The 27,351-nt window shown below is 39.4% G+C and overlaps 1 protein-coding gene across 1 annotated transcript in view; it reads right to left on the reverse strand.

Moving 5' to 3' along the window:
- Positions 1-27,351, reverse strand: part of DNAH6 (dynein axonemal heavy chain 6) — a 228,589-nt gene that overhangs the window by 20,823 nt on the left and 180,415 nt on the right. The window contains exons 64-68 of the mRNA XM_027623437.2: positions 20,066-20,256; positions 11,095-11,255; positions 7,076-7,164; positions 5,971-6,117; positions 4,351-4,489 (exon numbers count right to left, since the gene is read on the reverse strand). Coding sequence (XP_027479238.2) covers positions 4,351-4,489; positions 5,971-6,117; positions 7,076-7,164; positions 11,095-11,255; positions 20,066-20,256 — 727 coding nt within the window. The remainder of the gene's footprint in view (positions 1-4,350; positions 4,490-5,970; positions 6,118-7,075; positions 7,165-11,094; positions 11,256-20,065; positions 20,257-27,351) is intronic.

Raw genomic sequence — 27,351 nt, forward strand, 5'->3', positions numbered from 1 at the left:
GGTTGAAAGAAAGTTATTTCAGTCTTTGGAATCTCAATAATTTATTTCTTCTAAGGGAGCAATGTCTTTACTTGCACCTCTCATAGGTACACTTATTTTCCCTCTCCTGTTGAAGCATTTTTGGTCTGTCGTGTTGGATCAACCACTCAGGGGGAGGGGAGAGGAGGTAGAGTAGGTATTACAGCTGGTGGTCAAGTAGCTAAATCTCTGTATTAGCAATTCTAAGAGGGAAGAAAGAGATGCTATTGTATTTTCCTGGGTATATTCTTCAGTCACCTTCTAGGAAGTCTTGGAACACAAAGTTCGGTTACATCTTTGTAGTGGGTCCATCAGGTCTGGGCCTAAATTGAGGCTCCTCTTGGATCCTTGGGGCTGGATGGGAATGTAAGCTCACGTTTCTCCAACTGCATGATGGTGTCTGGAAAGGAGGATGGCCAGGAGAACTAAGACTTCTATAGTTGGTAGGTGGTGAGAGGAAAGAGTTGCCCTAAAGTACTTTTTTTTTAAGTCACAAAGGACAATATCTGCATTTTGAGAAGAAGCACAGAAATATTTTCCTTACAAATCATCAGACTTTGTGCTTCTCCATCCAGATTGAGTTTTACCCTTTTCTTGGATCAAACTGAGTAAATAATTTTGACTCAGAGTAGATGACTCACTTTTGGGCTCAATTTTAGGAAGGAGTCTTCTGGGTTTGGTCTTCCCAGAAGAGGGACCTGGGGAGGAAGTGTCTACCATACATGCCAACCACCTGTCCTGGCCCTGGCATCACAGTCCCCGAGGGTCTTGTTGCAGATTCCAGTGTGGTGGCTTCCCCCTTCTCTTCCTCTTCTATCCCCAGAGGCTGGCTGAGGGATGGCCCAATACAAACTGGACAGGCCTTAGGTTTGGCTTTGTCCTTGCCTACTTTGAGCTTAGATCTGTCTCCTAGACTTATGTATTGCTATACCTTACACTATAAAATTTTAAGACCTCCCCCACCCCCAAATACCTTCTCATATTTAAAGCCTCCTCAGTATTTCTCTGTTTAGTCTCTCCTGTTTATTTTTATTTATTTTTTAAAAAGATTTTATTTATTCATTTGAGAGAGAGAGAGAGAGCACAAGCAGGGCAAGGGGCAGAAGGAGAGGAAGAAGCAGACTTCCTGCTGAGCTGGGAGCCCAACATAGTGCTCGATCCCAGGACCCTCGGATCATGACCTGAGCTGAAGGCAGATGCTTAGCCATCTGAGCCACCCAGGCGCCCCTATTCTCTCCTGTTTCGTTTCCCCACTGGTGTTGCTGTATGTTCTTGTTCAGTCCTTCATGTTGCTTTTATTATAGTTTGCAAATTATTATACCTCTTTACAGCCTAAAGGACTATGATTGCCAATCATTGATTACAAAGTAGAACCAAAATTTATTAACAACACACACAGGCCTTTCAGGTTGTGCTCCCAGTTTACCTTTTTTAGTTTTGTTGAAGATAAAGCTCCCCTCCATGTACATCCCCTCTTCCTACTATGCACCAGCCCAACGGAATTGCTCACAAGTTCTACAGTCAGGCCACACCTCAACCCGTTGGGCTTTTACATCATTGATTCTCTCAGCCCAGTGTGCTCTCCTGCCTTTTCTCTCCCAGTGAGCCCAACTTAGCTCAATGTAGCTGTTCAGCACTTAGCTCCCAGCAGAGCTCTCCTGGCTTCTCCTGGGGTAGTGTTGTTCTTTCCTAGTTCCCACAGCATTGTGCAGACACTTCTGATTTGGTTATTATCCTAACATAGAGTTTATTCATTATCTCCACCCTCCATGCCATGAGTTTTTGGCAGGCAGGGTCTATGTCATCTTTGTATTTCTAGCATCTCTTGTAGTAGTGTTAGGCAGTATTTTCTGGATTAATGCATAAATGACTGCCCAAAATACCACCCTATGGATAAAGCATTCATTGCCTTTTTGCTCCTATCCATTTTTTAAAAACAGCTTTAATAAAGAGCTATAATTTAAAAATCATAAAATCCACATAAAATTTACATGTATAATTCAGTAATATTTAGTAAACCTGCAATGTGTGTGTAACCGTCACCACAATCTAATTTTAAAACATTTGTATCCTCCCCCAAAAGAAACCTTGTGCCCCTTCTCAGTCACTCTCCATTCTTGCCCCTGCTCCATGCAACCAGGAATTTACTTTCTGTCTGTATACATTTGTTTTTTCTGGAACTTTCATATAAATGGAATCATACAATGTGGTATTTTGTGCTGACTTAAAAAAAAAAAGACTATTTTAGAGAGAGAGGGAGGGAGAGAGCAAGCAGGGGGAGGGGTAAAGGGAGGGGGAGAGAGAATCTTAAGCAAGCTCTCTGCTGAGTGTGGATCCCACCTCAGGGCTCAATCCCAGGACCTTGATATCAGGACCTGAGCCCAAATCAAGACATGGATGCTTAACTGACTGAGCCACCCAGGTGCCCCTGTGCCTGACTTTTTTACTTAGCATAGAGTGTGTGGGGTTTTCCTATGTTGCAGCACGTATCCATACTTTACTCCTTTTTATGGCTGGATAGTACATTGTGTGGATACGCCACATTGTTTTTCCATTCACCAGCTGATGCAAGTTCACATTGTTTCCACTTTTTGGCTATGAAGCAATGCTGTTATAAACATGTACAAAGTTTTTGTGTGGACATGTGTTTTCATTTTTTTCCTGGGTATATACATAGGAGAGGAATTTCTGGGTCATATGGTAAGTCTATTTTAAAAATCTTCTAAAGTAGTGGAACCATTTTACATTGCCACCAGCAATGTATGAGGGTTCCACTTTCTCCATATCCTCACCAACACTTCGTTACTCTTTTTTTGTTGTTTCATTTATTAATTATAGTCATCCTAGCCGGTATGAAGTGGTATTTCATTGTGGCTTTAATTTTCATTTCCTTAATGACGGAGCATCTTTTCATGTGCTTATTGGGCATTTATATCTTCTTTGGTGAATTGTCTGTTCAAATTTTTTGCCTATTTTTAAATTGGTTTATTTTTCTTTTCACTGTTAAGTTGTAAGTGTTCTTTATATACTTTGTATACAAGTGCCTTATCAGACATATGATTTGCAGATATTTTCCTTCAGTCTGTGGCTTGTCCTTTCACTTTCTTGTTGGTGTTTGCTGAAGTATAAAAGTTTTAAATGTTGATGATGTCCGTTATTATTTTTTCTTTATTGCTTGTGTTTTTTGCATCATATCTAATAAGTCATTGCCTAACCCAAAGTCACAAAGATTTACTTCTATGCTTTCTTCTAAGAGCTTTATAGTTTTAGCTATTACATTTAGCTCTTACAGGACTCATTTTGAATTAATTTTTGTGTATCATATGAGATAAGGATCCAAATTCATCCTTTTGCAGATGGATATCTAACAGTCTCAGCATCATTTGTTGAAAAAATTATCCTTCCTCCATTGAGCCGCCCTGATACCTCTGTTGAAAGTAAGCTGATCATCAATATAAGGTCAATTGACCATCACCATTTTATTAAGCAGTGTTGGCCCCACTAGAGTAGTGGAGTGCTGGAGGCCAGAGTATAAAGTAGCCCCCTAGATTCCAAGACCACCCCTTTTCGTCCACTCTGTGGATGGTCCTCATTCATTTTCACGGTTGTTTCACTGACCTCCATTTCCAAGGTTTATTTGCCTTTCAAGGCTCTAGATCACCTGATCCCTCTCTGTTCTTCCCCATTTCCCTTACTCACCAGTAAAAACCACCCATTCCCATTCTGCCCCTTTTCAGAGTGCTCTTCTTCCCCCCACTTCCCAGTGCAAATCATTTCTTCATTATTCGGGCCTACATATTCCACATTGGACCTAATTTTTTGGCACAAGGTCCCATGTGGCCACAATTAATATTTGCTAAAAATTGTAATTCCTGAAATATTTTTTCCTTTTTCACAAGTATACCTGAATCAACAGGTCTCTACTAGTCAAGCAATGTTCAGATTCTTTTGAATTTAAGAGCATACTCTTGAGGCTAGACTGAATTTCAATCTTGGCTCCACCACTTATAAACTGTGTGCCTCAGTTTCCTCATGTATAAAATAGGTATATAACAGTCCTCACCTCATAGGGTTGGTGTGAGGATTAAATCTGCTAATTCTTGGGAAGTGCTGAACATAGTACTTGGCATGTATCAAGAGTGATATAAGGTTCTGCTATTATTATTTGGGAAAACATCTGCCCATTTTCTATGTGTAAATATTCTCATGATATTCTTATCATGGTCTTATCTTCACAAAGGGACTATCAGAATCATCATCACCACTATCAAACACTGGGGGAAGGATGCCATCTTTATGTGGGCCATGGCCTGTCCACGTGGGCATACTGACCAGTAATGTAAATCAATGCATCCCAGGGAATCTTTCCTTCTTGACAATAAAGGTTGAGGTTTAGTAAAGCACATTCCCTGTCACTGTCATTAAATTCATAGCAGATATTCCAACCAAGGGGGCCAAACTTTTTTCTCTCCTAGAAGGGAAAATGAAAATAGTCTTACATAAAATTTGATAAAATTAACTTTGTATAAAATATTGAGAAATTAAAGGTTTCTATTGAAGCTGGGCATCCTCATTCTGTAAAATCAGTTAAGATCATTAAGTTCAATTTCATCTAGGCTTTCAGTCTGGCTTACAGCAAACATGGGCGGCATCTCTTCCTCCAGTCCTAGCTCTTTGCCAAAATTTCCGAAAGAAAATTTGATATTACTGGAAATATGATAGATCTGTGAAAAGGACATTTGTTCTTCATGGTAAAATAAAATATTTCCCCATCAAAATAGGCAAAAAAGAAAAAAAATTCTGACACTAATCATCTATCTGATGGCAAGAACTACTCTCTACTCTTCTAAGGCATCTATCACCTAGGCTTTTCAGTCATGTCACAATGTGCTGATTACATACTGACTTCTCTGCAGTGACATCTTTTTTTTTTTTTTTAAAAACTGGTACACAGAATCAGAACCCTTGTTTCATGACTTCACATAGTGAAGTCTTTCCCTTTCCTCATTATCTCCCTATCCCATCTTAATTTCTTAATTCCAAACTAATGATTATACGAGAGGTCTCATATTCCCTCCTCTTGATTTCAAAATTTCCCTAAGTCTTGAACCACCTCCCTATCTTAGCTGTTTTTCTTTGTGCAACGGGGGCCTCACACCTGGAGCCCCTGGTCCCACCCTCACAGATCTCCTCTAGGACCTTGTTTACTTATTTATTTCGTATTTTGCATCTTTAATCTTTGTTTTTTTCTTTACAGGTTCTTTCTCTGGAGACCATACACATTTGAAACCTAGGCAGCCAGTCTAATTAAGATACCATGTAGAGACATGTAGTCGAAGAGTCAGAATTTAAGTGCAGGGTCACAGGATGGACACCAAATCATAGCAGTGAGCTTTGAGCAGAGGGAAGGAGAGAGTAGTACTGAGTTGAAGATCCTCTTTCAGGGGACTTGGGGCTCTGGTCACAGGGAAGAGGCTCTTAAGTGTGGTGAGCCCATTCAAATAGGAACAGGCAAGAATGAAACTATTGCAAGAAAAATGATGGACTGATATGTATGTGCAAAGAAGGGATAATAAAATTAAACCTGAAATTATGGAGATATGGGACCACCGATTTCAGAAGTAGAGCCTGGAGGGAAGCAGATTTGGGAGTGAGGCATAGCTGAAGAGATCAATTTTGTGCTTTTGAATTTAACCTCATACATTTATTCAGGTGATGGTGTCCTTTGGTCAGATCAGAGTAGAGCTGGGAGGCGAAGCCGTGAGCTGCTGAGGTGGAGGGGAGTACAGAGAAATCAGCCACTGAGGGAGAACAACTTGGGTTCAGACCCTGAACTGGGCCTCAGCGCTTCACAATGCCACTTGTAAGCTCTCATGTAATTCCCACTTTTTAAAAAATTTATTAACATACTGCACTTTCTTGTTTCTACTAAAAAGCAAAAATTAAGTGTACCTGAATAATTGCATGGAAGAAGCAAATGCCAAATATTATTTGTCTCCATTTTCTTCCAAGTATATTTTCTTCAAAAAACGAAGGTGTCATTTCAGTAAATGCTCGTCTGATATTGGCACGTAAACCTTTCGGAGGCTCATTGGTTACCTGGATTCAGACACATATGTGGCAGAGAGGGCAATTTTATAGATTCACATTATTTCTGAATAACACACATAGAGTGAAGCCATCAAGAGGATGTGGGGCATTCCTGGCATGTGGGGCCCTGCTCTGTATCTTGCTCAACCTCAGTCTCTGCAAAGTTGGGCTTCATGGGGTCTTTAGACCTACAGTGGGTGAACTGTCTCTACAAGAACCTCAGACAATTTCTTTTGGTGTCCATTTTTCTAAATATGGGCCAGAAAGTATGCTCAGGTCTGCAGCGCTGGATTTTCCACGCATCCCAACATAGGTATCCCTGGATGACATGGGACAGGGAAGGAAGAGGCATCTCTTCTTCCTGAGTGATCATTCATATGCAGAGGCTTCCTACATATTGGAGACTTCCAGCACTGAAATCCAGCAGCCATACTACCTGTAGGCCTTCCTATCTCTCACATGCTCAAATAGCCTCTTAATTCTGGGAGGGGTTCCATTCTTACTACACTGCCTTCTTGACATTTTTTCTTTTCTTTTTTTTTTTTTTAAAGATTTTTTATTTATTTATTTGACAGAGAGAGATAGTGAGAGCAGGAACACAAGCAGGGGGAGTGGGAGAGGGAGAAGCAGGCTTTCCACAGCAGGGAGCCCAATGTGGGACTCAATCCCAGGGTCCTGGGATAATGACCTGAGCCCAAGGCAGACGCTTAATGACTGAGCCACCCAGGTGCCCCCGTGACATTTTCTTATAGAGTTGAATGATCAACAGACTAGGGCACGCAAAGATGGGAGTGGCCTGGGAAACTGCCCGCGTGCTAGCAGGTGAAGGGATACTGACTTCCCCCTCCCCACCTGGGTCACCCACACTTTGATGTGGTCCTGTGTGGGGCCTGGGATCCCCGGACCTACTCGGGGAACACTCTGAGGCCAATCATTTTGCACCATTCCAACCATGAGCATACGTTACCTTGACAGAATTTTGAAGAACTGTAACAGGAAATGTACTACTAGGCATGGAACTTAAAAAAAGTCGAAAAGTGTCCTTGATAGTAATAGCTGTTTAAAACAGACAACAAAAAAAGGAAAATGCTTAACTTAAAATAATACTTTTACATTACAAACACTTATTATGGGATAGCAAAAAACCCGCTGTGAGCTCTGTGTAAAGGCTAGCTTAAGTCTTTTATGTTGTAAAATGTTCTAAAATGGAGGTGGGAGAAATTTTTATAGAAACTCTTAATACATGAAAATTTGGCAATCTAGACACTGGCACATTTGAGTAAAGAAATTAAGGACACATTAATTTTTAATACTTGGAGTTGTTAAGGGCCTTCCCTCTGAGATGGGGAAAATTTTCAATTAAAAAATAGGACTGTTACTGCCAGTGCTCATGAAGTGTTTTGTTTTATTTTTAAACAATTCAGTTTATGGCAGATTGCATGAAAATGGTCAGAAAACCCCATGGAGAAGAAAGGGATTTCTCCACTCTGCAGATAAGTTGCAAAGGGAATTGAGGGAGCAGGGGTATGGACAGACTTCATGAGTAGCATGAAGAAGTTAAGTCAATATGCTTACTTTGTGAGCTTTACACAGAAAGCCTAAGAAAATGAGTTCCCTTCTGGGTTCAAAAGGCTGAAGCAAAGTTGGGAAAACTGTGTTGTTCCCATTATAGGAAGACGCAGGCATCATCCACGGATGACTTTCTTGGTGCTGGTTTTTAAGTACATATTATGGTATTTCTCCAGCATTCTAGGCCTGCTCCCTCCCTAGGGTCTTTGCACTGGCTCTTCCTTCTGCCTGGAATGCCCTGCCTTTAGATTCCCTCACTTTCTTCAAGTCTTGGTCAAATGTTACCTTCTCAAAGAGGTTTACCCAGATCACACTGTTTAAATCGCTACCCACTCTTCCTCCCTATCACCCCAACCCCCGCCCATTTCATCCTGACCTTTCTGATCCTCCTTACTCTATTTTTTTCCAAAGCACTAGCCACATTCTATCATACCATGTAAATTACTTATTTATCATATAGTTTAATTATTGTTTGTCTCCCCTTACTAACATTTAAGTTCTAGTAGGGCAGATATCTATGGTTGTTTTGTTCACTGTCCTACCTTAAACATCTAGAAAAGGGCATGGTACATGGTAGGTTCCCAAATATTTATTGAATGAATGACTGTAGATTAAAGCTGAATTTATGCTTATTTTGGTAATCTAAATTCATGAACTACATTAAATAGCTAAAATTAAAAGTTAGTTCTAGTACAATTCTAGAGCAACACTGAAGTTGCTTGCATGGTAAAAACTATTAGGTATAGAAGTCAGACATCAACCAAAGTCTTAGGGCTAATGATTTCAATAACCAAAAATCCAAAGCATGAAAAGGGCAGATTTAGAGAAGTACTTTTTTTCATACTTTTTCTGTTATAATTGCAGAAAGCATCAAGAATATTAACTTTCACAGACATCATAGAAGTTTCAAACTGGAATGGAACCTCAGGAAGTGAAGATGCCATGTGGGCATCTTATGGCTGGGTTAACTGAGGCCCAGAGAGGGGACATGGTAGCACAGGCAGGAAGTAGTGGGGGCAGAACTCTACTCAGGTCATAGAATTTCGAGTCCAGAGTTTTTGCTTTTTCCTTTGTTTCTTTTTTCTTTTGTTCACTTACTCTTTTCGGCTTATTACCTGAATATATTTTATTTTAAATGGGTTCAAGTTAAACATCAGAACTCAAATGGGTACATTACTAAATGATTGTAACAAGGGCCAGAAGACGATTTTTTTTATCCATTTAAGCTTTGGTAAGCCAAAGGCACTTCAAAACCACACCCAACTTCAGCTGGCTTCCATAGCCTGTCCAGCCTCTGGCATATACTCGCTCATGTCCCAGTCACCATGAGGCTGAACAACGTCTCCTTATTTTGAAGGCTCATGTAGTCCCAATGCAGCAAATTGATTTTTAGATGCCTTCCCTAGCATTCATTCTTAATTATAAGCCTAATCATCAGCAACCCCTGGACAGTGGTGAATACCTTGTCATTTTTTTCTTTAATTATTTAAATGGAAATAAGCCACAGGCCCAGTTGTAAGCAGGCCACTCTTATTTGCACTGCAAAAGGGTGAAAAGAGTGGAGATTCTGGATGGTTGATGTGAAGGACTCCATCCTTGCTGGAAGAAGCAGTCTGCAGAGGCAAGGAGTGGGGAACCAGGAAATGAGGGATCTTTAGGTGATGGCTGTTATGTCTTGGCTGTGGGGTGGTGTCCAGTGTAGGCTGGCCACTTTGTAAAGGCAGCAGTAAGTAAAATCACTTGCAAAACTGGCTGTAGAGCTCCCACCTTCCCAGAAAGCTTCTGTGGTCAGGGCATAAAGGAAGACCCTAGAGAAAGGGCTCTGGATATCCTAGGTTGGTAGGATGACCTTCTGACAGAGTAAAGTGGGGCTCACACAGTTTTTTAACAATAATACGGTTCCTAAGGTTTCAATTATTTTTATACTAACATTTTAAAATAAGTAGATTCTATCTTAATCTCAGGAAACAAACTGAGGGTTGCTGGAGTGGAAGGGGTTGGGAGGGATGGGGTGGCTGCGTGATAGACATTGGGGAGGGTATGTGCTATGGTGAGCACTGTGAATTGTGTAAGACTGATGAATCACAGACCTGTACCTCTGAAACAAATTATACATTATATGTTAAAAAAAAAAAGAAGATAGTAGGAAGGGAAAAATGAAGGGGGGTAAATTGGAGGGGGAGACGAACCATGAGAGACTATGGACTCTGAGAAACAAACTGAGGGTTCTAGAGGGGAGAGGGGTGGGGGGATGGGTTAGCCTGGTGATGGGTATTAAGGAGGGCACGTATTGCATGGAGCACTGGGTGTCATACGCAAACAATGAATCATGGGTCACTACATCAAAAACTAATGATGTATGGTGATTAACATAATAAAATAAAATTAATAAAAAAAAGAAAAATAATAAAATGAGTAGATTCTAAATCCTCTTCTTTCTTTGCAGCCCATTATACTTTCTTGATTAGGAAAGAAAGTGCTGATGTTATAGTTAGCGGCAGTAGCGGTAGCAACTATGAATAATGCTGGGTACGCCCATGGGGTGTGTGTAGCTGAAGCCGCTTGAAAGCATAAAGTTGAACAAAAATCAAAATGGCTGCACTAATGCTTCAGGGAAGTTGGATTTTAAACTAAGTCACCTTTTTTCTCTTTTGCAAATCTCCCCTCCTCCCTTCTTAGCCTTTTGTTTCAGGAACCTGATACCACCCTGAAGACATGATGAACCAGTCTGGTGGCACGCACACGATTCCTGTCAAAACCAGCTAGATCCTGTATTTCCCTATTAACTCCGCCCCCCCAGCCCCTATCCTTCAGGTGGGCTTGCAGTTTTGAAGGCCACAGCCTGCTGCAGCCTCCTTTGCCCCGCAAAGCAATATAGCTATTGTTCCTCTTTACCCTAAACTCTGTCTTTGCTTCGCTATTTTGGCTCCGAAGCACTGAGGTCGGTTTTCCACAACATGGCTAGGAGGCACACATGAGGGTTAGTTAGTTGGCATAGGAGTCACAGAGAATAAGAAGTGGTGAAACATGACTCTAGGGGGATTGGTGGCAATTTGAATCTGTGAATCTTCTCTCATTCTGTAGTGAAAGATTTAATTTCCTTGCTTTGTCCTAAGTCCATTTTTCTATTTCTTTTATCATGTCTATATGTAATCTATTTTGAATTCAAATGGCCTCCATAGAAAGGAACATGAAACAGAAATGATCCAGTGGATCATACCCACAACTTGGAGTCTGAAGATCTTTTTTCAAGTCTGGATTGTATAATTTAACTAAAACTCTCTAGGTCTCAAATTCCTCCTTTTTATTATGGGGAAACATAATTCCTACAATAAAAAATTATTACAAGAATTGGATTCAACAAAGAAAGCCTACATAAAAAGGTATTATTATGCAAATGCTATGTTGTCAACATACTTGAATCTGTGAAGGTTTTAATTAGTTCTTCCATTGCCAACATCCAAGAAACAGCAAGATGGCAGTTTTGCAAAAATACCCAGTTTCCTGATTTCATTGCATCTTTGATCATTCTTTCAGCAATGGGTCCTTGTCCTTGCCCCAGTGAAATTGATTGCACCCTGAATTCCACAACAACAAAAAAAGGCTGTTTTGTGTTATTTATAAGCAATGAGATTATGAAGAAATGTAAATATAGTATACTCCTAAAATATGCACACATTTCAAATCCTCATTTTAATAGATGTGCAAATATTTATTTTCTTGTTTTTAAAAACATTATCTACTATAACACACATATAGAAAAGTCCAAAAAACCAAATATATAGCTCTATGAATTATCACAAATGAACACCCGTGGTTGAGAATGAAGTTTGCCAACACCCCAGAGACATCTCTTTTTATGCTCCTTTCTACTCCAATGACTTTTCCTTCCTCCTTCCCAAAGGGACCTGTTATCCTGATTTCCAACACTATAGATTAGTTTTTAAAAACTTAAAAAAATTTTAAGTCTCACATCCATATAGAGTAATACATAAATCATTAGTGTATGGCTTAATGAAGTCTCCCAAAGTGAATGTGTACACTTGTACCACCACACAGGACACAAAAAAAAGAGGATTACCAGCATCCACCCAATCAAGAGACTTCTTCATTCTCAAAGGTGAAAACTATTTTGAATTCTAACACCATAGATTAATTTTACTAGCTGTTATGTTTTATATAAATGGACTCATATAGTATATATATCTTGTCTTTGGTCTGTTTCAATCAACATTATTTTTTTAATTTATTTTTTATTTTTTTTAAAGATTTTATTTATTTATTTGACAGAGAGAGAGGGAGTGCACACAAGCAGGCAGAGCGAGAGGGAGAAGCAGGCTCCCCACTGAGCAGAGAGCCTGACGTGGGGCTCGATCCCAGGACCCTGGGATTGTGACTTGAGCTGAAGGCAGTGGCTTAACCAACTGAGCCACCCAGGTGCCCCAACATTATTTTTTTAGATTAATTCATATTATTGTGTGTCATTGTAGTTCATTCATTTTCATCGCTATATAATATTCCACTCTGTGATTATACCAAAATTTATTCATCTATTCTGCTCTTGATGGACATTTGGGTTATTTCTGGTTCTTGGCTATGACATCCAATGCTGCACTAAACATCTTCTACATGTCATTTGGTATACACGCACACTCCATTTTGTTTTGTATATTCCTAGGAGTAGAACTGCTGTTTGACACAGTATGTGTATATTTAACTTTATTATAATATCAAACTGTTTTCCAAAGTGATGCCACCATTCTGAATTCAACTTCCACGGAGAGTATTTTTTCTCCATATCCTTACTAGCACCTGGAGGATGTATAGTGGTATCTCACTGAGGTTTTAAATTGTTTCCCCTTTTCATAGTTTTATTTGTTGGCCATCTGGCTATTCCCTTTTATATCTCCCCTCCCTCCTTTTTTTTCTCTATTGTCCTTTTTTGATTTCTAAGAGTTCTTTATATTGGATATAAATCCTTTGTTAAATTTTTACTGTCTCCATGTTTTGCCTTTTCCAGAATGTCATATAGTTGGAATCATACAGTATGTAGTCTTTCCGGATTGGCTTCTTTCACTCAGTAATACGCAGTTAAGTTTCCTCCATGTCTTTTCAGGGTGTGATAGCTCATTTGTTTTTAATGCTGCATAATATTCCATTTCATGGGTGTACCACAGTGTATTTACCCATTCATGTACTGAGAGACATCTTGGTTGCTTCCAAGTTTGGGAAGTGTGAATAAAGCTGCTATAAACATCTGTGTGGGGGCGCCTGGGTGGCTCAGTTGGTTAAGTGGCTGCCTTCGGCTCAGGTCATGATCCTGGAGTCCCAGGATCGAGTCCCGCATTGGGCTCCCTGCTGAGCTGGGAGTCTGTTTCTCCCTCTGACCTTCCCCCCTCTCATGTGAGCTCTTTCTCTCAAATAAATAAATAAAATGTTAAAAAAAAATCTGTGTGTATATTTTTTGCATGGACATGACATAAGTTTTCAACTCCTTTGGGTAAATACCATGAAGTGTGATTTCTGGATTATATGGTAAGAGTATGTTAATTTTGTAAGAAGACTGCAAACTGTCTTCCAAAGTGACTATACCATTTTGCATTCCCACCAGCAATAGAATTGCTATTGTTAGTATGCATTATTAATACAATCTGTTTTTATGTCTAGTAACCTTGCTGAATCCATTAAAAAAATTTTAAGATACACTTTATCAGAGTAAAAAATTGTTCTATTTCTGATTTTCTCTTTCTAAAAAATGATTTCTAGATTCTTTTTTTTTAAAGATATTTTATTTATTTATTTGACAGAGAGAGCACAAGTAGGCAGAGAGGCAGGCAGAAGGAGAAGGAGAAGCAGACTCCCCGCTGAGCAGGGAGCCCGACGCAGGGCTCGATCCCAGGACCCTGTGATCATGACCTGAGCCGAAGGCAGCCAGCTGCTTAACCAACTGAGCCACCCAGGCACCCCTGATTTCTAGATTCTTAACTAGGATTTTTTTCTTGATGAATGCATGTTGAATTTTAACAAATGCTTTTTCTGCCTCATTAATAGTTTATTTAAAGCATTTTTCTCCTTTATTCTTTCAGTGTGGTGATTTATATTAACTCATTTTCAATATTTTAACCATCATTGCATTCCTGGGAGAGATCCAGCATCATGGGATGGTTTTCAATAATGAATTCAATTAAAAAATTATTGAATGGACAATTTAAATATTCTAATTATTCTTATCAGTTTTTAAGTTGTGGGGACACCTGGATGGCTCAGTCAGTTATGCATCTGCCTTTGGTTCAGGTCATGATCCCAGGGTCCTGGAATCGAGTCCCGCATCGGGCTCCGTGCTTAGTGGGGAGCCTGCTTCTCCCTCTGCCTCCTGCTCTCCCTGATTGTGCTCTCTCTCTGACAAATAAATAAATAAAATCTTCTTAAAGTTTTTAAGTTGTGTTTTTTGAGAAATTTTTTCATTTCATTAACATTTCAAATTTGTTGGTAAAGTTTTTTAAAAAATATGTTCTTATGATCATTTTAATGTCTGCTGATCTAATAGTGATACTCTTTTCATTCATGATACAAGTTTTTTGGATCTCTGTCTCTGTCTCTCAACAGTTTCAGCAGGGATTTATGTTTTATTAAACTTTTTTTAAAAACCAGGGCACTTGAATAAGTGTCAGACTCTTGATTTCTGCTCAGGTTATGATCTCAGGGTCATGAGGTTGAGCCCTGCATTGGGTTCCGTGCTGGGCGTGAAGCCTGCCTAGGATTCTCTTTCTACCTTCCTCTCTCCCACAGCGCATGCCTTCTGTTACTCCCTCTCTCTTAAAAAAAACAAACAACTTTTAAAAAAAAATCTACTTCTGGTCTTTTGGATCTTGTCTATTAAATATATGTTTCTATATCATTAATTTCTGTTCTTACATTTTTTCCCTTCTATTAGAGGTTAATCATTACATTTTAGATTGCCATTTGCCTAATATATGCACTTATGCCTATAAATTTCCCTGTAATCCTAGTTTCAGATGCATCTCACAAGTTTTAATATATTTTCAGCATTATTCTATTTAGTACATGTTTGAATTTCCATTTCAATATCCTCTTTGTCTGAAAATGGCTTAATCTTAGCTTTGTTTAAAAATTTGTTGCGACAATGGAGCGCCTGGGTGGCTCAGTTGGTTGTGTCTGACACTTGATCTCAGTTCAGGTCTCGATCTCAAGGTCCTGAGATCAGCCCAGCATGTAGCCTACTTTAAAAAAATTGTTTTGACAGGAATAAAATTCTATGTGCACAGTAATTTGCTTTCAGTACTTTGAATATACATTTTTGTGGCTTTCATTGTTTTGCACAGAAATCAGTCAACAGCTTACTTGCATCTTTGAAGATAATCTTTTACTGTACTGTCTTAGTTTTTTCTGCAATTTACTATGATGGGTTTTTGGTAGAATTGTTTTTGTTTACTTGTTTGTTTTAAAGATTTAATTTTTAAGTAATCTCCACACCCAATGTGGGGCTCAAACTCATAGCCCTGGGATCAAGAGTCACGTGCTCTATCAACTGAGCCAGCCAGGCACTCCAGGTAGAATTGTTTGTGTTTATTATGCTTGGCATTTTGTAGGGTTTATTTAATTTGCGGATTGGTGTCTTTTGTCAATTTTGGAAAATTTTCAGCCATTGCTAAAGGAAATATTACTCTGCACTCTTTTCTCCTCTGGGACTCAGATGATATCTTATTAGATCTTGTCAGTGTATCTCTGTCTCTTACTCTCACTTGCCTTTTCCCTTGTTTAGTCTCTGCATGCTTTTTACTCAGCAAATTCATCTTGGAATTCTTAATCTTAATTCTTAAATTCTTAATTTCTAAATTCTTAATTATATTTTTTAATTCTAGAATTCTGCTTTTAAATAATTTTAGTTCTCTGTCAATTTTCTCAATCTTTCCTTTTTGAACATTTAAACATTGCTATTTAAAAATCAATCTCATGTATCCGTTATCAGGATGCTGTACCGTGTTCCTATTATGTATTGTTTTTCTTGACTTTTAAACATGTTTTTTGGCCTTCTCGTGTCCCTGGTTATATTTTATTTGTATGCCTAGACTTTGTGTTCCTCCACACAAGATTCACATCTTCTTCTGGCAAGCAGCTAGAGAGACTAGTAATCAGGGGTCACCATAATCTCCTTGTAAGTGTATTTCTTACCTGGCCTTATTCCTTCTGATGAATCTCCTTAGAGGGCCAAACCAAAGTAGGGAGGTGGTTTACTAGTTTCCTTTACGATTCAGTCAGCTCTGGGCTCCAATTTTGTCCCCTTTGTCCCTTTAATCAGTGAAAAGTTTTGCTCAGTGTCTCAGCCTCTTTGCCTCCTCTTCTGATGCCTCTCTGTGAGTGCAGGACTTACTCTTCTGAGTTTTCTTTGTCTCTGGACTATTCCTTACTATTTTATTCATTCTCCAAACTTTCAAGCATTTTAAAAAATATATTTTGTTCAAGGTTTCTACTTGTTCTTAGTGGGGATATTAGTCTGAGTTCTTAGTCTGCCATTTCTGGATGAGAAGTCCTTAAATATTCATAAACTTACAGCTAAGTGCCTTATTATTATACCTTACTGGTTTTTGATATGTAATATTGTTTTTGTTATGTACTTCCACTTACTGGGAAATTTCCCTTATGACTTTCCTTTAATAGATGAGTTGTTCAAAAGGGCATTTTTGGTTTTCCAAATATTAAGAAAACTAACTTTTAAGACTGATTTTTAATATTAATTGTGTCAGGGATTAAGTTTATCTTATTTTTGAAATATGACTTAGCACGTGGTTAATTCTTATAAGTGTTCCATGTGTACTTGAAGAACTTGCATTTGTTCTATGCATTGAGTGTAAAGATCAAAGGTCATTAATTTCATTGTTAAATTTATTGTCTGAATATTTTATATTCTTAGCAATTCTGCAACTTTTTTTGTTCTTAACAGTTTCTATTAGAGATGCATTAAAATTTTCCACATTAATGTTACTTTATCAATTTCTCCTTGTATCAGTTTCTCCAGTTTTTGCTTTATAGATTTCAAGCTTTGTTAGTTGTGTACAATTGTACAATTGGTGTTTTTTGTTTGTGGGTTTTTCTATATATCATACAGTTGCCCTCTTTATCCCTAATATATATATATTTTTTTGCCCTCAACTCTATTTTGTGATATTCCTTTGAATTGTCAACAGCTCTTTTTTGGTTAGTATTTGCATAGTATCTCTTTATTTTCTACTTTCCTATGCTGTCTTTGTATTTTTTATGCATTTGCTAAGTAGCATATAGCTGAATGTTGTTTTTAAAATCCAGTTTGGTCATATTTATCTTTTTACAGTTGAGATATTTTTACTTTTTAGGTATTTGGGTCAATTTCTCTATTTTGGTTTGACTTTTTGGTTTACTATATTTTGAGTTTATTTTTCTTCTTCTTTCCTATCTAATGTTGGATTAGAATATTGCACTACATATTCTTTTGTTCCTCTCCTGGCTTGCACGCTATAAATTATTTATTATTCTGGTGTTTTCCCTTAAAATTTCAACATTCCATTCAAACACAAATTTTCCCAAGGCAAACAGAGTTATTCTGTACTTCTTTTTTCTTCCTGAATACATCAAGAACTTAGCATATATTAACTACCTATTAACATCCCTCCCCATCTTCTGATTATCTTGAATTCTTTTATGTTTAATACTTACTGTGAAATATTTGAGACATACAAAAGCTATAAAGTTAATATAGTGAATATTCATGTACCCACAATCCAGCTTAGGAAATAAAACACTGTCTACAATGATCTGAACTGCAGTGCGCTCCTCCTTGTTCACTTCTGTCTCATTACCCAACTTTCACTTCCCAAGGTCACTGCTATCCTGGATTTGGCATAAGTTCCCTACCTTTCTTTATACTGTTATTGAAATATTATGAATTCCTAAACAATATATAATATATATAGTTTAAAATTTTTATATATTTTATACTTCTCCAATATTATATAATTTTTCTGCAACTTATTTTTTTGGCTCAATATTAGTTTGTGTGACCCATCCATATTGATATACATAGTTCTAGTTTGTTCATTTTCATGGCTCTGGTGTATTATATTCAATTTCATTAGTATGCCACAACTTGTATGATCATTTTTCTAGATGGACATTTTGGATGTTTTGGTGTTTTTTGTTATGTTTCTACAAATGTTCTTGAACACGGCTCCTTGCACCATGTGACTGATTTTATTCTATGTTGCAGAGTCAGTGATGACTTGTTGAAATGTAGGGGATGCCATTTTCAACTTTAACATATTGTCAATTATTCTTCAAATTGATTTTAACCAATTTTTCACTCTCACTTGTAATATGGATATTTCCGTTGCTCCTTATCTTTGCCACCATTTTGCCAATTTCATGGGTATGAAATGATATCTCCTTAATGGCTTTAATTTGTTGCATCCTAATTACTTGTGAGGCCAGACATCTTTTTATATGCTTATCAGGCATTTAGGTTTCTTTCTTTTTTTTTTTAAAGATTTTATTTATTTATTTGACAGAGAGAGACACAGTGAGAGAGGGAACACAAGCAGGGGGAGTGGGAGAGGGAGAAGCAGGCTTCCCGCCGAGCAGGGAGCCTGACGCGGGGCCCGATCCCAGGACCCTGGGACCATGACCTGAGCCGAAGGCAGAGTTTAACGACTGAGCCACCCAGGCGCCCCGGCATTTAGGTTTCTGAAATTTTCAATTCTGAAAATCTCTGAAACTCTCCTGTTCATATTTTTTGTCTTTGTGTATGGATTGTTTTCTTTTTCTGAGATCAAGAGTTGGATGCTTAACTGGGTGCTGAGCCACCAGGTGCTGTTTTCTTTTTCTTATTAATTCATAGGAGCTCTTAACAGTTCTGTATACTCATTCTTTGTTAGGATTTCAGAACCAAAGGCAAACATCTAGGATCCTAAATTTTATGTGCCAACTTGACTGGGTCACATGGTGTCCAGATATTTGGCCAAACATTACCCTGGGTGAACCTGTGACGGTGTTTCTGGGTGAGATTAACATTGAATGGGTAAACTGAGTAAAGCAGATTGCCCTCCTTAATGTGGATAGGCCCCATACAATCAACTGAAGACCTGAATAGAACAAAAAGCCTGAGTTAGAAGGCGCTCCTCCTGCCTGTCTGAATGGTGACACTGGTCTTTTCTGGCTTGGATTCAGATGGAAACACTGGCTCTTGGGTGTTGAGCCTCCTGGCTTTCACACTGGAACTTACACCATTAGTTCTCCTGGTTTTTAGGCCTTTGGACTGGAACTATATATTGGCTCTCTTGGGTTTCCACCTTGCTGATTGCAAATTTGGGGACTCCTCAACCTCCATAATCATGTAAGCAAATTTCTATAAATATATATATACATATATATATATTATGTTATATATGTATATGATAACATATATTATAAGATACTTTTTCTTTCCTCCTTTCCCCCTTCTCCTTTTTTCCTTTCTTCCCTCCCTCCCTCCTTTCCTTCTTTCCTCCTCTCCTCCCCTTTCCTCTCCTCTCCTCTCCTCTCCTCTCTTCTCCTCTCCTCTCTTTTCTTAGTTGGGTCTGTTTTTCTGGAGAAGCCTGACTAGTGCAGACTATGAACTCCAAATGAACAGATAGGACCCATCATCTTATAATCCTCCAGCCAGGGAAAAGGCCAGACCCGCCACTCCATGGAGGGGCCTGTCAGGTGTTACGGCTGGACATTACCTTGTAGATAAGAGAACCCTCCCCTCCCCTGCCACCCTGAGGTCTTGTGTACTACTTCCCTACACATCTGAACACCATTTTGGGGAGGACTGGGGGAAGAAGTCAGGAAGACTGACCTTTTTTGAGAAAGAAACCAAATCAGCTTACCCTAGAGACATTTAAATCAAAAGAAAATAAGTAAAGTAAATTTTACTTTAATTTAAGTAAAAGTTTAGAGTTTAAACTTCCCCCTGCCCCTATTATTCAGCAAGGGTAGAGAGGCTCATGAGAAAGAGGAGACTGATAATACAACATAAGGCGCTCTGGAATTTCTTGCACATTTTATACGGAGTAAACCAGTCCTTTTACAGTTACATTAAAGTAACGTCTTAAATAACAAAAAGTTTTAATCACTATTCCACTAGCTTATTATACATTTTGGAAAATCTTCCCTTTGTTCAAATAAAGTTTACATCTGCTTTTATTATTTTTGACCACATGTTAACAACAGGCATAGCTAAATATTAATATATCTTAATTTATTTAGTAAGGGATACCTAATGTAGGAATTCACACGCCACAGAGGGGAGAAAAAGGGCAAATTTTAACAAGGACATGTTCATATGAATTATAAATATGGCATCATGTGACCTTACCGTTCTGAATACCCGCTGTCCCGGGCAAACCTCTGGAATGCGCCCATAGGATCCGAGCCTGTGCTTAAGATAAATACCAGGGGAGTGTTATATGACATGTCTTGATACAGAGTGGGCAGGTCCACAGGTGGTGTCTCTATAAACTGTTTTCCAAGATTTTCTATTACAAAGTCTGTAAGAGCAAAAACCACCTGAAAGTTGAAGAGCAAAATGTTTAAAAAACAGTATGCTGGATGAGGACCCTTCATAGTTCTACCTTATTTCTCTCCCTCAACTTCTCCGAGGGGGTGCCCTGTTGTTCTGCACTCATTCTCTCTTGAGTAGGTATCTTTCATTCTTCCTACTGGATTTGTGCACCACATGGTTATGGCCAACAGCCACGGTTCCCATGACCTCACGGAGCAAGCTGACTCTTGGATGAGAGGAAAGTCCCTTGTCATTCCATCCATCCCCATCCTTGCCTCTTTTTGTCCCATCCTTCTAATCTTCTTGTGGACTTTATTTTCAGTCCTTCCACTGTCTCTTTCTGCCCTATTGACCTCCCCCTCTCTCCCAGATCTTCTTATCACCATACAGCTGGGCTCCTCTGTCTCCTATTCTTAAAACCAAATAAAAGCCTTCCCTTGATTGCTGTGCCCCTCCAGCTGTTTTCTTTCTTTGCTTCCCTTCATAAGCCAGCTTCTCAGAATTGACACATATATTGTCTCCCCATCTTCCTCTCTCATTTTACTCATCAGTATCCTCTGACTTTTCTTGGGAACCAGCCTCAGCCCTGATGACCATATCCCTGCCTGACCATAACTTCCTACACCTATCGGTTTCCCTCACGGATCCCAGCCTAGCCTGTTTACTCCATTCCTGCTCTTGCAGACCCTCTCCCTCTTAGCCCACATGGAGCTTTTGTGTGAGATGGGAAAAGGTGTCCCTTCTTCAATATACCTGTGCCAGAAAGCTGTCACGATAAATATACAAACCAAACCTACAGTATCTATAACGCAAATGGCACCCTTAAGGGTTGTGCAGTGCACATCCGGCACAACTGTAAGCAGCAGTCTTGCTTTAACATTCACCCTCCATTAGATGTTGACATCACCTCGTCCAAACAATTCTTGCATGTTTTTTGCTGTTATCGTTGTTGGGAGAGGGGACACCTCAACCTGGTTCAGGGCCATGGCCTTGGATCGCACCCTTCTGTGGCCAGTCTGGGAAAAGATGTTTACATGCCTGCCCACTTAAGTGAGGATATATTGTGTACTAACTATAAAGGTGGCATGGGTGAAAAGGGACAGCCTTGCAACAGGGCCAAGGGAGTTTGGAGTTTAGTTTTAGTTATGTCATTGTATGACTAAATATAATTTCAACATCAGTTTCTTCATTATTATTTTTGAAAATATTTTTGATAGTATGATCTATTTATTTGCTTTTTACTTTGACAAAAAGTGCTTAGAGTTTACAGTAAATAACAATATACAAAGAATGAATAATTTATTTCTTGGGGCTGTTATATAAATATAAAAGTGGTAACATACTCATGAAATGTTTTTGAACTCAAAAGGTTGGAGAAATATTTCTTTTGTAAACAGGACAAACTGCCATAAATATTATACAGAGATGTAGGTTTCCAATGGCTTGATTAATGAAAGATCACTAACTATCGGTTACATGTGCAATTTCTCGTGTATGAACTGATTTTATGAAACATTTCAAATATGTAGAAAAATAAGTTTGCATAAAACACACCCTTGGTTAGGCTCAAGTCTACCTAATATATACCCAGAAATGCATATTTCCAAGAATATGGTTAAGTACATAAAATACAGAAAGGAGACGCATCAGTTACAGCTATGGAAAGGAGGTTTCCTGTGGAATTAGCATAGAGTTTCCTGTCTTTTGATTTGGCCTGGTGCTATTTGTCCCTCCAGTGATAAGTTCATGATTCCCAGGTGGAGGAAGAGGTAATACAGTAGAACTGAGTATAAGGGGAGCCTGGGTGCCTCAGTCAGTTAAGTATCTGCCTTCGGCTCTGGTCATGACCCCAGGCTCCTGGGATCTACCCAACAACCCTCACCCCCCCACTCCTTGCTCAGCAGGGGAGTCTGCTTCTCCCTCTCCCTTGGCCCCTCCCCCAGCTCATTCTCGTGCACACATGCGTGTGCACTCTCTCATAAATAAATAAAATCTTGAAAACAACAACAACAGAACTGAGTATGTGCACATGCCTCACCACCATTGCTAAATGGTCCTCTTCACTTTCATACTAAGCGGCTAGGAGTTCTCTGCTGTTTCCAATGGTGCATTAAAGATGTAGTCCATATAAAAGATAATGGATAACAACTGCGGTCTTATTTCAAATCCAAGAGGCTTCTTGGCTTCTAGTTATTCTAGTCAGTGTGAGTGAAGCACGCCAGCTTCCTGATGTTGGGAGAGGGGACATCTCAACCTGGTTCAGGGCCATGGCCTTGGATCGCACCCTGATGCAGCGGCCTGAATGGAGAGTGCACCCCTACGGCTCACAACACTGCCGAGCTGGGAGGCGTGTGGAAGATTTCCTGCCCTGGCCTTTCTTGTCAGTTGCTCGGTTCCAGCTTCTGTGCACTCTGTATCTACAGTGTCCTTGCTTTCAGAGTCCTCATCATTCAAGGAAGTCTTGTTCTCTTTCAGTGGTCTTAACTTGTAAGTGATTTTGGGGGCTTTCACTAGCTGCTTCCTGTGCCATGCCCCTGGAGGTTCCTAGGTAGTGTCCACTGACCTGCTTGCTCCTCAGGTTCCTTCCATATCACAGGCTGGAATGGATCCAATTCTGTGACCCTTCTAGAATTCTGCTGTTTTATTCTCATCAGGATTTTTATGGCAATCCTGGCAAGAATGTACGTGCAAATGCTTCAGATTTCCCACATCTATGGTCGAGGGAGTTAGGCATTTCTTGAAGACCACCCTCTGAAAATCCCACGTCTGCCTGCAGGATCAGAGACTTTGTAGTCTCTTCCCTCTTTACCACCAAGTCCTTTGCTAGGAGCTCCTCTCACTTTCTTTTTAAATTGAGTTTCCCAGTTCTGACGTTTGTGACGCCACTATGTCTTGCTTAGAACCGTTTTCCTGGCCTGCTGCTTGATCCTTGACAGGCTCTGCCTGAGGCCTTCAGAGCATTTTTTAGTTCATCTTCCCGATCAGAATCCATAGGGAATTCCTGAATTTAGGTAAATACTTTTTTGAAGGTACTGATGGGCCAATAGTGTACAAATTCACTCTTGAGACACCCTGTGTTTGAGAGTTCCCTGCCTGTTGCTTTCATTGTGATGAGCAGGTAAGCTTTAAACATTTGGAAATAATGACCCCTTGTTTATCCTTCCCGAGTGGTCAAACGTCATTTAAGTTATAGTGTATTAGATGAAGGGTAAAGACCCAGGGTGGCTGTGATATTGTGTGTTATATTAGAACACAAGTGCTCATATTCCTCATCACACCCAAGTTCTTTTTTTTTTTTAAGAAATTGTGGTAATATACATATAACATAAAATTTAGCATCTTAACCATGTTAAGCATATAGTTCATAAGGAAAATTGCATTCTGGTGTTTCTCAAATTGGAAAAGCTGTGCAAATAATGCTCTGAGAAGATTTCATCCTGGGTGACTGTCTACACTGTGGTTTTCAACAGAGGGAAAACCTGGCTCTCAAAGAGACTGCCACCTTCCCAAGGTAGAGGAAGCCTGGACTGAAACACCAGGACTGTTAAGGTTAGGATTCTCAGTAGATTTAGCCTTGGAAATCAACAATACTGCATGTGATATGTCTTGATGTCCTCATTTGTCTGCTTTGAGAATGAGTGTTTCTCCTTATATCTGTTTAATCACATTAAAGGAGGGGTTCGCAAAATATGGTTTCAGAATCAGCATCAGCATCATCTGGGAAGCTGGTAGAAATGCAGATTTTTAGCCTGTTGCCCAGACCTGCTGACTCAGAAACTCTGGGAGGTGGGCCCCAGGTCTCTGTGCTTTACCAAACCCTCTAAATGATTCTGATGCACACCAAAGTTTGAAAACACTGGTATAGAGGACTTTTCTTAGCTTTGGTGTGGTGATGAATTATTCTCTAGCAGGCAATCTTTATTCATCTCTGATCTAAATGATAATTTCTTTTTTTTTCCTCTTTCTAGTTCAAATTTCTAATAACCATGTCCTGAGAACTGTTGATAGTACTGATGCCAAAGAAAGGATTGTTGGAATGATAGGCATTCTACTTCCTGTTGCAGTTCTAATGGTTTACTTAGAGGTTTTAAATTTAAGTTTTAATTTTTTTTTTAAGTAGGCTCCAGAACCAGCATGGAGCCCAATGCAGGACTTGAATTCACAACCCTTAGATCAAGACCAGGGCTGAGATTAAGAGTCAGACGCTCAACCAACTAAGACACCCAGGCACCCCTACTTAGAGTTTTTTGAAATGAAGTTTCATCAATAGGTCCAAACATGCTATTTCTGAAGGAGGCTGAATTTTACACAAGCCACTGTGTTGGAACATCCTCTTTCTCCCAAAGGAGCAATTGACTCTACCACTTATAAACACTGGATACCCAATGGGCTCTGCTTGTGAACAGACCTGGGAACAACAGTCCCTCACTGCACAGATCTTCTCTCTGGACTTGTCCTTATTCGAAGGCTTTCTCAGATTCTCTTTTTCTCTGGGCAGGGGATCCAGATCTTTAGAACTTGAATTCTTTACTCTGGAACCCCAATTTCTTTAGCAAGTAATTCTCTGGAATCAGTACCAGGGTAAGGGTTGTTCCCAAATGCCTTGATTAGTCTATCTGTTTGAGAGGAGGTATAGCTGGTATAATATTGTCATGCTTGGCTCTTCTCTTCAGGGTGACTTTGTTGGTGGTCTTAACTGATTCAGGTCCCTGTCTTCTTTGGAGGGCATATCTAGTTCTTCATTTCTGAAACCTAATCCAAATTCTAGACTCCTCCATGTTGATTTATACAGCAAGTTTTATTTGATAGTATAACACAAGGAAGATCTTTGGTTGAATGTATTAATTCGAATTTTCAGTTAATCCTCTGTGAATTTAGTAGGACTGTATCTGTCATTTGTAGATTTGATCACATTTAGAGAACTGTCCTGGGACATGTTGTGAGAGTCCTGGTGTTCAAAGATGTAAATTTTTTTATTATGAAAATTTCAAGCACATAAAAAGTCAGAGATTAATGAATTTGATGTCTTACCCAGTTTTAACATTTGCTAAGAAAAGGTCAATCTTGTCTCATTGATATACCCACTTACTCCCCCACTTTTTAGGATTATTTTGAAGCAAATATGTGTCATATTTTCTCATCCTCAGCACATGTCTCTATAATATAAGGACTCTTTAGAAAACATATAACCACGGTACCATAATCACATCTAAACAATTAACAATAATTCCTTAACATCACCAAATATCTAGTCAGTGTTTACCTTCCCCTAATGAAATTATAAATGCCTCTGTGTGTGTTTAAATACAGTATATTTAAATCAGGATCTAAATAAAACTTATACATAGAGATCAATTGGTTTGTCTAAGTCTCTTCAGATCTATTAAGTTTCCATCCTTCATCTCCTCTTCCCCCTTGCAAAACAAACAAACAAACAGACAGACAAAATGTGTTGTTGAAGAAACCAGACTGCATGTCTTGCAAAATTTCTCATAGTCTAGAATTTCCTAGCCTCAATGTCTTAATCTTTAAAATTCCTCCTTCTTTGGGGCTCTTGTCACTTAGTTATCCTTTCATCTTTTGTCAGCATCTAGTCTGGCAGCCACTGTCCCATATTCACTGCAGATTTTCCACCTGGGCCATAGCCTTACTCTCCATTACACATCTCTTCCAATGATGTCTCAACTGTGTCCCAGGCATTGTCTTGCCACCATCTTGTTGGGGGCCATGTGGCCATCCAACATCCTAACCTCACAGTTTCTTGACCTCTAACTCCAGTACACAACATCTCTTCTCTTCCTCAGCCTCCCACACCCACAGCCACCCTCAGGATATTGTCATCATTCGGAACTGTGCATTAGAAATTTTAACTCAGTGTGGATCACAACTCTCCCATCCTTCTAGCTACACCTCTAGTCCAAGTATGTCTGCCCCCAAAGAAACTTCCAGGGTTTTTCCTTTTCTCCCAGTCTAGGAAGCCCTTTCTTAGATCTCTTCTTTTTTCTAGTACTACTTTTACCAACAGTCTCAATTGCATCCTTACATCCTCTATTCTTCTATTGCAATCATCTGTGGCTCAGGCCAACTCCACAACCTAATTTCCGTGTTCCTACAGAGAAGGCAAAAAATCCTACAACAGAGCATCAGTATCTCCCAATTATGCCTAGGCTTTCTCAGTTAGTTTTCTCCTTCTCATTTCTCATAGGAACAACCATCATTTTTCTCCAGTGCCTCCTGAAACTTATCACTAGAATTAACATCAATGACGTCAGGAATTATATCTGTGTATATACAAAAACTACAACTGTCTGCAATGCTTCATTCATTCTATTGATAACTTTTGTTGTACTGAAACTCCATACCTCCTTGGTTTCCACGTCACTTTTTTCTCCTGGTTTTCTTTTTGCCCCGATGACTATTCCTTTTCATCCTTTCTTTCTGCCCTTTAAAACTTGGTGCTCCAAACAAACAAACAAACAAACAAACAAAAAAAACTTGGTGCTCCTCAGGGTTTCATCCCTTGCCCACCTGTCCTCTTATTTTATTATGCATTCTTCCTATGTGATTCTGACAACTCCCATGGTTTTACTTCCCAGCTCAATGCTGATGATCCCCACCTCTCTATTTCTAGCCTATATTTCTCTCTAGAGTTTCCTACCTACATATTAATTGGTCTCTGGACTGCTGTATACTCTGATAACTGGCAGGTACTGCAGACTCAGCGACATCTTTCTCTGATATGCTTCTCCTTTCACACATGCTTAGCTGTTGATACAGCTATCCCCTTTGGCACCCAAGCAGAAATTGGGAGCCATACCAATTGTCTCATCTCCATGTCCCCCTCTATCTCTTCAACCTACTACCTCTATCCTAATTCAGGCTGCCATAATTTCTTGCATAGACCAGTCCAACAGTCTTCAGACTGGCCTTGGTGACTATGGTTTTGTTCTCTTCACATGCCTTCTTTCCACTGTTGCCAAGATCCGAAAGGCCCATCAGTTCCCTGCTAACACCCCCCAGCAGACCACTGTCCTCTCTGGAGAGCACAGGTACCTAATGGTGCATGCTAGGAAAGGATAGCCACGTTCCTGGCTGGCTCT

This window comes from Zalophus californianus, chromosome 8 (genome assembly GCF_009762305.2).
Source record: "Zalophus californianus isolate mZalCal1 chromosome 8, mZalCal1.pri.v2, whole genome shotgun sequence".
Taxonomy (NCBI): Eukaryota; Metazoa; Chordata; class Mammalia; order Carnivora; family Otariidae; genus Zalophus; species Zalophus californianus.